The 15,553-nt window shown below is 41.0% G+C and overlaps 1 protein-coding gene across 2 annotated transcripts in view; it reads right to left on the bottom strand.

Annotated features, from left to right (window-relative positions):
* The window catches only part of BTAF1 (B-TFIID TATA-box binding protein associated factor 1), a 48,833-nt gene that overhangs the window by 27,392 nt on the left and 5,888 nt on the right, over nucleotides 1-15,553 (bottom strand). The window contains exons 1-4 of one of the 2 annotated variants that reach the window (XM_051800651.1): nucleotides 13,211-13,512; nucleotides 4,731-4,854; nucleotides 3,554-3,668; nucleotides 577-723 (exon numbers count right to left, since the gene is read on the bottom strand). In XM_051800651.1, the coding sequence (XP_051656611.1) occupies nucleotides 577-723; nucleotides 3,554-3,668; nucleotides 4,731-4,854; nucleotides 13,211-13,224 (400 nt within the window). In that variant the 5' untranslated portion in view covers nucleotides 13,225-13,512. Of the gene's footprint in view, nucleotides 1-576; nucleotides 724-3,553; nucleotides 3,669-4,730; nucleotides 4,855-13,210; nucleotides 13,513-15,553 lie in introns of those variants that run through there. The other variant, XM_051800652.1, reaches the window with a different exon arrangement.

Here is a 15,553-nt window from a genome sequence, read left to right as displayed (position 1 = left end):
TTAAAATAATTCAATGTCATTACACTGATATAAACCAAGTCTCAACTAAAAAGTTACATAAAAATTAGACAAGTCACTTGAAACAAAAGACATGACACAGGCACTGGTATTTGACCTTCCAACTTCAACAGTCTTGTCACAGTATTTTTCATGCAATCTTTCTATACTTGAAACCTTTAAGCTTTTAAATAAGCTGCATTCTACTTCTCTATTTTGGAACACTGTTTAAATGAAGAAAAAGTGGTGATAATTCCTGCCCTTCTTAATGAAATTTACAGTAACTATAAAGAAGCCTTAATACTGTTTTTTCTGCTCTCTTTCAGGTTTCCACTCTCTTCATCCTGTACACATCATAATTCTGTTAAGGGAGAAAACAAACAGACAATACACACCCCCCCAAAAAAAACCTGTTTAACTTGAAAAAGGTAATGCAAACCACTTATGTTGGGGAATATTTTCTTTTGTTATTTCCTAGTATTCTGAGAATCCATGGATGGTTAGACTCATAAAACTGCCACAACAAACTTTTGCAAATTAGTAAGTTCTCTTGTCTGCAAGTAAAAGATAAAGATATACCTGATTTATCATCTTGGACTTCAAATTCTGCACCAGCAGATCCAAGAAGAGATGCACCATGTTTTAACAACCGACAGATATCAAATCTGTCAAAACGCAACCGATCTGTTGAAGGGGAATCCTCCATAGGACTTTCTGAGCCTGGTTCTAGGTAGAAAATAAAAATATTAAGGACAATATGATGAATTTTTGTTCAAAATTCTAGCAGAAGATTAAGCAAGAGCAAGAAATAATTTCTATCCTCCAAAAGAGTGAGACATACAGCATTTTGATTCATGAAGTGCAAAGGCTCGCTTTTCACAGAGACAGACTTTGTCTTAGGTCACTTGATGTGCCTAACTGAGTAGAAAAAGAATTCAAAAGTTTTTCCCTTGATAAGTTTAGCTTTTTTAAATCTTTGACATTAACACTAGTCCTTCCCTGTACACATACAGTCAATTTACAGTTTGAACTGCATATGACTCACATAGTTCTATCAAGTACCTCACCTATAGCATAATCCTGACAGCCAAGCATCCCTGGTAGGGAAGCTGGAGAGTAGTCTTAACAGGTATGGGAAAAAGTCAGCTAACAAAGGCTGCTGAAGACAACTATGAGCTCTTCTCAAATCCAACTTCAAGTACAGCGCAGTTCAACACTGATACAGAACATATTTGTTCCTCACGAGGAGTTCTTATTTCCTGGTTATGAATTCACTTTCAAAATATTCCCTCTCCTCAACATGCAAACATTAGCATGTTTTGTGGCTCCTACTCACATGTACCTTAGTATCCAAATAGATTTGGCTATTCCCACTTAAACCAGCACACTCACATCCTGAATTACAACTGAGAGTACAAATACAGTTGTTGCCTACAAGAATTACAGCATTTAGTTTGCTGTGTTTCCTCTCATTTATGAAAGTTTGTTCATTTACAGCAGGAGTCAAAGTGCACAAAATATCACACAAAATAAACATCGCCTACACTTCATTACACATATACAAAAAGAGAAGTGATTGTTGCAAGCTGAAGAACCTAAATGCAACCAGACACTGTGAAACATCTGTTTGACTACTACCAACAGTTTAACTGAAATAAAAGAAACAAATGCCTGCATAGCCTGTCAGCCCTGTTAAATGGTACCTTTTTCTCAAACACACATTATTACCTTTTCAGTTTCATCAGTCATCTGATAGGCAGATATGCAAGAATTGGACAACACATTTGAAAGAGGTGCTGTACCCTAAGACTTACAGGTTGCCCAATATCCACGTACAAAACACATGCTAGAAGTAATTCTTGGAACTAGACAAGCCAAGTCAACTTCTATCTTTGGTTGATAGTAAAGTCCCTGTCTGTGGTAAAGGGAGTGGAACTAGATGATCTTTAAGATCCTTTCCAATCCAAACTATTCTACGTTTCTATAACTAAATTATTAAGTATATGGAAAAAATATGATTTACTGGGAGTCAGAATGGCTCCTGAAAAAAATCAAACACCTTTTATTAACTTGATTATCAATGTCCTTAAAGAGCTCCAGTAAGTAGATAGAGGGCATCCAGTGGACGTTTAAAAGCTTTTGGCGAGGTTTCACAGAAGAAAAATAAATCAAAGGAACCAAGTTAGCACAGAACTGGGGAAAACATCCTTTTACAAACTGAAAGGGGGTTAAAGATCTAAGTCAGCTTTGGAGTCCTTTGGGGATCAGTTTTAGAACCAATTCTATCACTCTTCAGCAATGGGAAAGAATTCACTACAAACTCTTCTCCAAGCACAGAGATGACAATAAGCTCTTGGGTAGCCCAAAGTCACAACAGCATTAGGAAATCCAAGGAAAACTCTCAAAACAGACTAATGGACAAAGAACTAGATAAGGTGCAAAATGAATAACCTAAACCATGCCTACACAACAGTGAATTCTGAATTGGCAGTTAACATGCAATACAAATTTTGTAGGGACTTCTGACAGTTTTCTGTATTCACCAGTTCATTGAGGAGTCAAAGCCAGACCAGCCAACTAAGTACTGGGCATCAACAGGAAGGACACTGAAGACATGACAAAGCACACAATTTTGTCACTGTGTGTAAGTATCAGCATTCTAGAGATGTAGGTAGACTGTGTGCAGTTCTGTGCATTTCAAGGAAGACAAGAAAGAAACAGCACAAAGACAAATGAAGATATTTAAAAGACAAAGCAGCTGTCTGGTGAGGCAAGACTGAAGAGACCGTAACTCTTCAATATGAAGAGAAGTTGTTGGAGGAGAGCAAATATGATGCTTTACAAAAATCACAAAGACAGTGGATTAAGGCAAATGCAGAACCTGCTTGTCAAATTCTGTATCAGCGGAACCAGGAGGCACTAAATGAAACAAATACAAGATCACCTCAAAACAGATAAGAGTTCTGTTGTTGTTGCTTTGGGGGTATGTGTGTGTTTGTCTGTCTTTAATTTAAACAGTCAGTGAATTTCTGGAACCTGTGCCACAAAGCTGTGAACACAGCCAGTACCAATAGGTTTAGACAAAATCACTGACAGTAAGTCCATAACTTGACAATAAAAGAAACTAACATCCCTAACGTGACAATTTCAGATGCAAAGCGAGTACAAACAGAACAAGACTGAGCAAGCTGTCATTTCACCTCCCTCAGAAAGGTGCTCTGAGCAAGGGTACAGCAAAGAAAAGAGTTCCTGCAAAATATAGTGACAAAGTTGATTGGTTAAACATTTCATCATTTTACTAGTTATTCCTTTTGTTTATAAAAGCTTTATGAGGGCACAGAGCACAAGTACAGGAATCTTCGAAGAAACGAAGGTCAGGCACAACTGAAAGTGAACATCTAAAGCCAAAGAGGTTTACTAACAGTCCCACTTACATGCATATAAAAGTCTATGCTCATAAAAAAACAGAATGATACAGTTCCATTGAAAAGTCTCATATTGCAGTCAGTTTGCATAAGATAAACAATGAGTTATACATAATTAGTTTAAGGAGCACCTTGTTTTGATCTTGGAGTTGGATTCCACTCAGGTACATTTTTCACTATTGCTTCAACAGCCTGGCCAGCTGCAATACGAGTATCCCAGTTCGTACTTCTTAAATACACTAACACCTTTAAGGAGAGATTAACAGGTAAATAGATATTTGCTTAAAATGTACTTCCATAAAATCCATCAGCTGTTACACTCTATTAAAAACACACTTACTTTTAATGCTATGGATTAAAACAGCAGTCAAAACAACAACAACAAAGGACAGGAAAACAAACCAAGAAATGCCAGCAGCCTTCTCTATAGTGCTCATTTCCTGGTAGAACTCCTGGCAGAGCCAGACATTAAGAATTTAAAATATATTTACTCCCATCAGTCAAACTCAAGCTTGATTTCCTCCAGCTAGTGAACAAGGCTCGATATATTTTCTGGTTTTAATTTGTTTTATTGTTTTCTAAAAGGAAACGTTCAAAAGAGATTAACAGACCTTAAAACTTTGAAGTCATTTAACCCAAGAAGAGAGACAACATGGGTCACTTGAAGCAATATACACTCTTCCAAACTGATTTATCACTATGTCACAAATCTGGAAAAACTATTTCTTTCTCTGAAAGTAGTTTGATATTCTCAGTTACTTGGTCACTCTGATACCATCAATTGTGGTGAGAGCACCTGTTCAATAAGAACAGAACTGAGATCACTGAGCCTTATCCAGCAGTCAGATACAGACTATTTTTAGTGATTTTACTGGATTGGGCCAGATTGAAGTCTCAAACTAATGGAAATCTCTTTCCACTTTCCAGCCCTTTCAAAGACATGCAGCCTTCTATATTTTTAATGCTTTATCACACAAGTAATAATCTGTAAAGAGCAGAAATCTTTTAAGGCAGAAGAGCTTTCTTTTATAGAGGAAAATCTGAATTTACAGATATAGAATTAGATATAGATATAGAATATATAGAATTGTATCATTACAGAATGCAAAGTGAAACCTCACTTTGTAATAATTTCAAAAGCTGATAAAACAGCAGGTTTAACAGAAGCAGACCCCTAGTTTTCTTCAGTCTCCTACTTTTGGAGAACACAAGACTACCATGCTTTTTCTTCTTCTCACAGAACTCACACTCCTTTAAACTACTTTTATTCTCACCATTAAATACTAGGGAAAAAAAAAAGATGCTTACTTTAGATAAGAGATTATTCAGTTCATGAGGATGCAGTTTCACTACTTCCCCAAGTTGCTGTGCAGCTGCTTTTCTTGTTACTGGTGTTGTACCGGTGTCCAGTAAAATAAAGAGACGATCAAGCCTAAATATGATTGACAAAAACTGAAAATGTTACACTATTCATAGTTCAGTGCCCATTTCTATTAATATTTCCCCACATTTTTCAGTTTATATAACTCAAACAGAAGAGAAGTTTGCCTGAAGACTGTCAGTTGGCAGGGTGAATAATGTACTATTTTTCTAATAGTAAGCATAGTTGCTTTAAAAGCACATTTAATTTGGCAAGCAAAAAAAATTAATAGAAATTGTCAGAAATGTTAGTTTAAAAAACCTGCAATTATAAGAAAAAAAATTAATTGTTCCTGTCTTCGTTCTGTGACAAAACATTTTCAATCTTGAAACATAAATGCTGTTATGTTGTAAGGATCAACATCAAATTCTGTCTGATAGAAAAAGCAGAGGGTTCAACTGCTGCTATTGTTCATTATCACTTTTTTTGACATCATAACTTGTGATCTATAGCATCAGACTCTGCTTTGCCACAATAACAAGTTTTATTTTTCACATATTTTCTCCCTAATTACCTGGAATATATAAAACCGACCTTATTGTATTAACAGCTTTGAAATAATCTGATGCTTCTGTCCTTCCCATGAAACACAGGGATTTAACCAGTAGACCTGTTTTCACAGTAACTCTGTATTTAGTGAAAGACCCCAATCATCTATTTTTAGAACAGTTTGCTTATTTCTTGTTTAGAGTTACTGAATGAGAAATAAAAGTCTCTGTTTTGACATACTTACCATGTAAAAAACTATCTAGATATTCAAATCTATGCTGAAGTTACAAATGTTCATTATTTCCTCCACTACCACTGGGTCAGTTAGAGGTCTAAGGAGTGCTGAGTTTATTCCCTGGGCAATAACAAGTTATTACTGAGTATGGATCTAGAATCTGTCCACAGAGTGTGATCAGAATTGCTCCTTAATAATAGAAATACTCCTCCAAACATTGCAACAATATGAAATTGGACTTCACACAGCAATGACGCTCACCTAGATGAGTTTCATCTGGTACCCCAAACAAACCTTCTTCATACTCTCACAACTAGAGGTATTAGGTTAAATATTTGTTAGATTTAAAAACATTCTAAATCAAAAGCATTTCAGATTTTAATTTTTTAGACACATTTCTGATATTTGTCAGCTTAGAAATAATTATCTTCCTGCTATTAGGTGAGCTCATTTCAATTTCTGCAGAGTAATAGTTTCAATTGCTATGATTTACTAGTTAGTAAATTGTTTCAAAGTCACAAAAATTAAACCCCAAATATATCTAACCCAGCAGTTTTATGTGATTAGTCAGTTAAGGAGGAAAGAGCTTCTCACTCTTCCAAATTGCTGACATGTGGACTAGTCATGAGAAACATACTGGTATCTAGTTATTTATCAGTATTTTTTCTTTAGTATTTCTGACAGTAATAGCCCAACCTGATTTGCAGCAGTCAGTATTACTCAATACAAAACATGGTAGCTTTCAGAGGCATCACTGCTTACTCTAACTTGCTTGTTCTCACCTCTTTCATTCTTCATCTCCCCGTGAAACTTCAGTGTTCCATATTCATGTTTGCCATTTAGCACCACCCACTCCTTTAACTATTAAATTATCTTTTTTCATCTCAAAGTCAAGCCGAATGTGCAACTTTGACCACTTCCTCAGCAAGAATTCGTCATGTGTCAAAAACAGGAGGAAACCACTAAGTTGGCCTACCCTCAAAAACTCGAATTCCAAACCTAGTTACAACACTACATCTTCACTCCTAAAACCCACAACTTTTTGAAGCTCTGTTACCTCCAAAATATAGTTTGTTGTTTTGGGGTTTTTTTTCAACCTGCAGTATGCTTGGTTTGTAATTTGTGATTTTAAATTGCAATACGCTTAACTTACACGCAAATGCAAATTAAATCAAAAAAATCTTTCAGTTGTCTCACACACACACACACATATATATATATTAACAAACAGGAAGGCTTCAGCATTCAACCCAGCAAGATAAATGGAAAGAGAATTAGCTAACAACATCTGACTAACAGTACTCCTAGTCCTGCTAATCATTCTTTCTTTCTCTCCCCCAGACTCCCCTGATGTAGACTTCCCAAACTGTTGATAATTTAAAAATCTTAATAGCTCCAAATAAGTGTTGGTGTTGCTGCAGCAGAGTATGGCAGAGCCTGAATTCTGCTTGAGTTGGAAGGGTAGTTCTGCAGAAGTTGCCATTGATCAGTAGTGCTAGTTTTTGGTTTTTTTTAAATTAAAGCTTTCATTCTGAGTTTCATTAAGAATGAAAAAAAAAAAAACCTTAAGTATCCTAAACAAATTTTTTTTGAGTATCTGCAGTTTGGAAAGAAGTTTTGTAAGTTCTGACAAGGCCATCATTCTCAGGACAAACTAACAGTCTCTAAACTAGTTACTAAAGCCAAAAAGAACTAAGTTCTCTCATGGCATCTGGGTCCTGCCTCTTATTACAGACAGTGCTGTAAGCAGGCACCATGTGGCTCACATCATTCACAAATGTAACGTAGAACTGTGAAGCAGTGTGGTAAGAGTGTGATGCTCTAAAATACAGATAACATTTTTAATTACTTCATGAAATATTTCAATGCAGTCTGTCAGAAAAATTGTTCTAAGCCTATGGAAGACAAAAGCAAACAACAGAAATACAGAGAGTACTTTGAGGAAAAAAAGATTAAAAAGAAAGTTATATGAATTGTTACAAAAAATCTCAATACCAACAAATGCTAAAAATTAAATACATCTCTAGAACTACTTTTCCTGGACTTTAACTGCTATGATCAGTCCTTCACTTTTTTTAAAAGTCCTTCACTTTTAACTCATAGGCAATGGTTTAGATAATCCTTCTGTCATCTGCTAATCCCTCATCAACTACATCTCACCGAAAGGACAGCAACCATACACAACCCCTATGAGCTCATTACCAAGCACTACCTTACTCAAAGGCATAAATAAACCCTTCCTCTCACTTCAGAAATGTGAGATTTTCTAGACCCTGATGAAGTGTATCACCAAGACACAACTGGAAGCAGCAATTAAAGTTCTTACGATCAGCATTACACTCAAATTAAGTATTTTTCTTCTAAGAAACACCTTATGAGCTGTTACACTGACATTTGATTGGAAATGTTTCTGACACAAAGACATCAATGCAGATGCTTAAGAACAGGCATCCAGTAGCATTTGAGCCACTTCACTTACAAAAGAGCCACTAAAACTAACTTAGTGGCACTCTCCAGGTACCATGGTGATTCCATCTTCCAGTCACCAGTTTCACATGTTCAGCATTAAACCAAACCCAGGCACAGTCGGCAAGTGCTGCAACAAGTGACTTGTTCTGTTCTTCAAGCTAATCTGCAGTTCTTTGCTGCCAAAAGTATCACCCCAAACAGAGGCTGATCTCCACCTGAAGGGACAGTTGTCATACTATTTAAAGTGAACCTTACATCATTCCTGTGGAAACTGGATGATATGGATTTGAAAGCCCTTCAGCAATAGAGGCATTAGAAAGCTAGTAGCTGGATAATCAGTGACCAGGTCAAGCTACAGTTATGAACAGTTGTCTTCAAAGTGGTGGCAAAAGAAGATGTGTGCAGCTGAACTGTATAAAGATCCCAACTGGCCCAGAGTAAGTATTCTGACTGGATTGGGTCCCCACAGGGCTCCAAATGACCAAAATTCTAATGTGTTGCTTTCAATCAGTTGAGGCTTAAAAGGGACAGCAAACTGATCACTGCTGCCAGTGAAGTGATCTGTTTGGACTTCACATCTGTGTGCACCACCATGTATAACTGTCCAGAGAGCAATCTCTGGTAGTAAAGGCCAACTGGTACAGAACACTGTGTAACTACCCCAGTGTATCCTCCAACCCATTAAAATGTGTGACTGTACAAGAAATCCTCAGTGGTGTCATCCCTGCAACACTCTGCCTAGAGCTCTTTGAAAAACTGCTAGCTAGTACCCATCAGAAGGCAAGGGAATACTCCAAGGAGTTTGTTGTTGAAATCGTATTTCAACACCCAGAAGCTTCCTCACAGGCACTATTTCTTAGTACAAAAATAGAAAACATCCCTACATTAAAATTTAGACTTGTTCAGGGTTGACAGTCACTGTGAAATTCAACCTTAGTTCTAATGGAGATGCCTGAGCTTTTCTTGTTGACCTGACACTCCTGTGCTGTCACTTCATCATTTGGTCAAATCCCAGCTTGGTCAGCATCACAGCCCTAAACACTCAAGCCCCTACTAAAGTACACATGAACTCTTGATAATCAACTTTCAAATACACAATCAGCCAGTAAGAGAAAAAACACTGAACAGAATTCAGAACAAAAACCAGAAGTGCAATGATACACATAAAGGATGGATTGTGATTTTACTTCTTATAGGTAAATTATAGCCATGAAGGCGGGATTGAGGACAATGGAGAAACCTTGTTTCCTACACAGCAGCTGAAGGAACATCCAGAATAAAACAAAAGTTCCATGACCACACTGGGTCACAGTATTATATGTTGCATATGGAAGCCAACAAAATGCTAAAATTAGTATAATTAATTCCATATGGATTGTATATTCCATATATGATCTACAGCATTAGGTTGTACCAGTTTTACTTGTAAACTACTACATATGTATCTACAACTAACAATGCACCCCAACACATATGGCCAATTACATTACAAACACTACGAGAAAGAACAGGAAATTGAAACAGTTGTCAAGACATACTAATAGAAGAACTGTATTGATAAGTTCCTCGGTGAGAATAAAGTTCCATCTGCTGGAGCAGGTTGGCATTCTTAATGTACAATCCTGACTTTCAACTCTCACTTCAGCTCGTTAGAAAAGAGTGTCTGAGAAACTTCAGGCTCTATCTCGTCTGGGCAGCACTGCACATGCTACTTCTGCTTCCTCCCTTCCCATGACTGTCAGCACTCCTTCCCACAAACAGCAACACAGTCAAAGGTACTCGACTGTTCTGGTCCTCAAGCTAATCTCTACCAACAACAGAAAAGTTACACTATTTTCCCCCTCTTTTGATTCTGAACTCCTGTAACCACATTGGTTACACAGCATCTGTCTTATGCTTTAGGCACAGGCCTCTAAGTAGCACTGAATACGTACTTGCTCAGTTTAACTCTTGCTTTTCATGCAAAAACAGCCTAAAGTAATAGCTTCCAAAGAAGCTAAAAACTGAATTAGTTATAGAGAAAGCTTGTGATAACACTAGAAAAGCATTTCTAAAAGATACACAGGGCACATAAAAGATATTTCTGATGCAGTATTTAATTTGAAATATTATATAAGTAATGATGGCAGCCCGTGCAGCCATTTGTTCTTGTGAAGTCACAGCCCTACACTTCAAAAGCTGAGAGCAACACACGAGGCCTGCTTAGTTCCAGGAGCTTTAGTCTCACAGCCTTCTGACATTACTATTTATTTAAAACTAGGTTCCTAATCTACATATTACCATTTATACACAAATTCACACAAATGAAAACACTGAAATCTCTAGAAAGCAGTAGTAAATTTACACAGACCAAATCATCCTGAGTAGTCTGTGAGAGCTGTTGTTTTCTTGGCAGTATTACTTTTTCAACTGAAGTATCTTAAAAAGATCACTAGTGAGCCACTACAATTGTTCGTTTGGACCATGCACTTTGTAGGAATGAAGCTGAAGCAAAACTTTTCACTTCCTCTGTTCCACTATCAAGATTTTTTTTTATTAGCTATGCAAACATTAATACTACTTCATCTATACTTTTAAGACTGGAAACAGAAGCTAAGGCCTACCAAATTAGCTTGCACCTTCACAGAAGGAACATCAACCTTCCTACCCACCTATCCCTACTCCTGAAGGATGGCATTCATTAGTCTTTTCAGGATAAAATTACCAAAAAGATAAACATATACAATGTAACTATTCTGCAACATCTTGTGACATGAAGTATCTATGGTTCTGCTTTTGGGTCTGTTTTAAACAGAAGCAGATCTTCAGTCCATGTAACAGCAGAATCTGATCAAACAAGCATGTATACATATAATGCAGAATGAAATAGGAGACTTTTCTATCAACAGGTTACAACTAATTACACAATTGATTCTCAATCTAATTTTGAGCCATTTCAAATCATTCCCTATGTTTGCTTAGATCTCCTTGAACAGACTTGGGTTTTGAGAAAAGTTTTCAATTGGCCAAAGAGCAGAAACTAAACTTTTCTGGGAAAACAACCACTTGATAATTTACTGTTTTGTCAATGCAAAACTATCCTGACCCCCACCTCCAAAAAAACCTTATTTTTAAAATATGGCTCCAAAATAGAACTACCCCTAATGAAATTGAATCAGCTTCTTCCTCACTCTCCAAACTTGCACAGTTAGTCATCAACAATGAAGTATTATGTTGGTCCATCAAAAAAAAGTAACCAACTACCTAGAGCAAAAGTGCAGATCTCCACAAGTAAATGGAATTGGTAAAGAAGCTGGACCACCTACACCCTTTACAGAAATATAGTTACATTGCTATATACACATAAGTACACAATTATGTGTAGTCTGAAAGGAAAGGACTTTTGAAGTTCAATGTTCTGAAGTAAAAGGTGAAGACAATTTCTTTTATTTACAAAAGCAGCAGTGATACTGTATCAGTGTTCCCATGGTCCCGCTGCAGAAAGGTCCATTTATCAGGAGTTGCTGTGTAGCTTCAAAGGGACACAGACGGGCTTTGCTGTATCTATTAAAACCACACACAAAGGCAAATCTACACATTATCCCTTCTTACAATTACAGAAACAGTGGTGTTCACCAGGAATCATCAAGATTTTACAGCACTCCAAAATGTGTACTTCTGTGAAAGTGAAACAATTCTATACCAACTCACCAGTATTACAGCACCTTTACCGAAGTTCTATACTTTATGTTCAACTTGTGCAATATTTGGATTTTAAAACTGTACTCTGAAGCAATATCACACTATTATTAACACCAACTTCTTTAGTGCTCCACACTGAGCCAAATCTAAATCAGAATTGTCCTTTGAGTTCCCGAACAGGTGCTAACTACATCTCTGCACAGAGCACTGCTGCTTTCCACTAAAGCAACCTTTCGGTAACTGAAACAGAAATCAGCCTTTCCAACAGACACAGCCTCAGCATATACCTGAAAAGCTCCATTTGATATTCCATTTAGCCCCCATATCATATGTACATTAGCAAAGTTATTTAAGCAGACTGACCAGTCCCAATGTAATTGAAATACTACTCTGTTTTACATGATGACTTTAACATACACAGTAGTCTTATAACAGCAGTCCTTGCTATTTCCACATTCTTATGGACAGATTTGGGGGGGTGGGAGGGAGGGAGAAAAAAAATCCCAACAAGTGTGTAACAAGTTCATTGAAAAATAAGAGTAGACTAAAACAAAGGGATACTTTCTAGAAACTATAATGCTCAAAATAAAACACCTGCCCCTAGAAGTCTTAAAAGGTGTATTGCTGCCACAAATTTTGATGAAGAATGGATTTCCATTATAAATGTGCACACAGAATTGTAAACTTATTCACACGCAGCTTCAGAAACAGAATTTACTTTTGTGATAGCACTTTGGAAGTACAGAGATACTACCAACACGTGACTTGGAGCTAATCTATCACAAGCTTAATTTGGATTTATAGTTTCCTTTCAACTATCCTGTTAGGAAGCTTAACGCGCCCATTTCACATACACACCAAAAAAAAAAAAAAAAAGAAAAAAGGCAGGAATTTGTGCTCAGTGTTTTTTATAAAACAGCTCTGTTAAGACATACCTCTGTATCTGTGAATGCTTTAAACGCTGGCACACCCCAGAGCACACGTGTGTAAGCAGATACTGCCCAACATCTTGAGGCAGAGCCAGAACACACTAATCACTTTTCTCCATGAAAGTCTATTTTATTTTGGTTACTTTACAACTAAGGGCTCCGAAAGGCAAAAACGGTTTCTTGCCAGTTTTTAAGACTCAATATCGTAATCGCCTATTTCCTAGCAGTTTAACCACCCTGGGAAGGACTGGCCAAAAAAAAGGTGTCCAGTGCAGGAGGAAGCCCGGGACGCCCCAGGCAGAGCCCCTGCAGCCCGGGGAAGGGAGGGGGGAAAAGGAGTCACCCCAGGCCAGGCAGCACACCCAGGCGCCGGAGCGCGCAGCCACCCCCCGAGCCCAGCGGGGCGGCCCCGGCGAGGCCTCTGCGGGCTCCCGAGGCGAAAGGGGGTGGAAAGCGGGCCCCCCTCCTCCCGCCGCACCCCCGGCGCCAGGCCGCACCGAGGGCCGGGAGCTCCAGGCCGCCGCCGCCGGGCCTCCTCCCCCCATCCCTCCCTACTCCCACTGACCTGGAAACGGCCATGGCCGCCCGGGGCCGGGTCTGGCTGGCGGCGGGCGGCGGGACGGCGGGCACGGGGGCCGGGGCGCTGCCGGGGCGGAGGGCGCAAGGCCTCGCTGGGGCCTCTGGGGCGCCGCACCCGGCCTCGGCCCCGCCGGCGATCCGCGGGCAGCGGCTGAGCGCGGCAGTGGCCGGCGGCGGCTGGAGTGTCGCTCCCCCCGGCGGGGCGGCGGCAGCGCGGGCGGGAGCGACGCGGGACCCTCGGAGCGCCGGTTAAAGCCTCGATTCCCCCATCGCCGGGGCGAAGCCCAATGCCTGATTTTATATGAGCAGCCATCTTGTATTTATTCCCTTCCTCCATGAGAGCCGCTTCCTGATTGGCAAGGGCGCCCGGCCGCAGCCAATGGCGGGGGCGCTTCTAAGGGCGAGGAGGGCGGGCGCGCGCAGCGCCCGCACTGAGCAGGACCGGCCATGGAGCCGCCGGGCCGGCTGGGGGGGCGCCCGCCGCCGCCGGAGCGTGCCATCTGCGCGGCGGGGGGGCCTCAAAAGATAGTGCCCCAGTCCCCCACCCAGAGTGGAGAACAAAGGCACCAGAACGAGCGTTTCTTCCCAGTGCACCGGATCGTGGCACTTCTCCCCCGCCAGGCGGGGGAGGGCGGCCGGGTGCTCGGCGAGCTCGCGGAGCACCCCCGCCATGGCCGAGGTCCGCCGCCCCTCGGCCATGCCCGGTGCTGCGGCGCGAACGCTTGGCCCACGGGAACTACAACTCCCGGCGTGCCCCGCGCCAATCCCGGGTCGAGTCGGGCGGACTCGCAAGGCTTGTGGGCGGGCGCTGTCCCGGAGCCCCCACAGTGCGGGGCTGGTGAATGCCCACGGGTGTGTTAACCAGCACCAGCCGCCCCGGGCACCGAGGGGACACATGGCCCGGCCCAGCTACGGCGCCTCTGCGGACGGCCGCGTTCCTTTCCGCTTCCTGCCGTGTCCCTGCCGGGACAGCTGCCTGTCCTCCCGGTCCAGCGGGCTCCAGGCGGTGCTGAGGGATCCCCGGGATCCCGCCCAGCAGTGCCCCTGAGCTCCGGGAAAAACCAGGCTTTCCAAGCGCGTGCTATCAGCTTCCATCAGATCCAGTTTAAGAAATTAGACTTCGATTAATCAGTTGAATTAATGGTCCCAGACGGGGACATCAGGTTAGCTGACGTATGTAACCTTTCATGTGATAAGCTGGAAACACAATAATAGGTTTTTCTTTCCTGTAAGTGGTGGCATAAACTTGAATAAACATGTGAACTTCCATAATGCTGTGTGATAAAAGTTTTCTTCTGAAGCCCATTGAGGTGTGTGTTTCATGCCCAACCTTTCTATTGGGATTTCTGCTGCCCCAGCCTTTCTGGATGATCTCCCTTTCACCAGGGTAGTTAACTCTTCATGTATGGGTTGGCTCATTCCTTCCCCACTAACACAGAATTCCCAACAGACATACTAATGCCATCTGCGTGATCACTGTCTTTTTACAGTTCTATAAACAAGACACTGGTACAGTGTCACTTCAATCTGGTTTTATCCATGCAGGTGCACGCCATACTTCAGTCCTACATAAAGTTTGTCCCAGGTGACTTTCCAGGTGACTGTCCCCTCTCCTGTCGTTGAGTGGGAGCTCTGTGGTGACTGGGAGCTGGCATTACAGTGGCCCCAAACACCGGCAATGTGAGTCAGCCCGAGGCCTCTGCAGCACAGAGCGTGGCCAGAGCAAACCACAGATTCATTTTTCAGTGGTAGACATAGTTTTTGTCACAGTGCTAGACCCAATGACCCAGATAACGCCTTTTCCCTGTCACGGCTCTGATGCAGTAACTACCTTTAGACAGCTCAAGGTGCCTCCTGTAGCAGAATACACATGAAAAGCCAGTGGGCTTAGCTGGAGGCCAAGAACCTCTTACCAAAGTACTCCAAAAACTGTGCACACCTTCCTTTCTGCCATCCTGTGCCCTCATGGGTTGCAGGTGTCTCTGCCTAGGTCCCTGGCCATGATCCGAGGCATATGCCTACTCCTGTCCCATGTGCCTACATGTTTTCACAGGATGGGGTGCCTGCTATTTGGCCATGTGATGGTGAGGAACAACAGGGAATTGGGGTGGGGAGCAGGCTGAGAGTGCAGATATTTTTCTTGCCTTTCAGTGCTGTTGACATGGATGTATAGCAAACATCCCTGATAATATTTCTATGTTTGTTTAGCCAGGTATCAGCAGCAATCCTGTCCTACTGTGGGCATTATTGAAATGATCCTTGGGTGTTATTTCCAATTCTAACACTCTATTTCCTCTTAGGTTCCTTAAAAATATTTTGTGCATTGCTT

The sequence above is a fragment of the Manacus candei genome, unplaced genomic scaffold (genome assembly GCF_025592945.1).
Source record: "Manacus candei isolate 608988 ecotype Guabito, Panama unplaced genomic scaffold, ASM2559294v1 h1tg000050l, whole genome shotgun sequence".
NCBI classification, from domain to species: domain Eukaryota; kingdom Metazoa; phylum Chordata; class Aves; order Passeriformes; family Pipridae; genus Manacus; species Manacus candei.
Note: the sequence above shows the minus strand (reverse complement) of the source record. Positions and strands in the feature narration are given on the sequence as shown.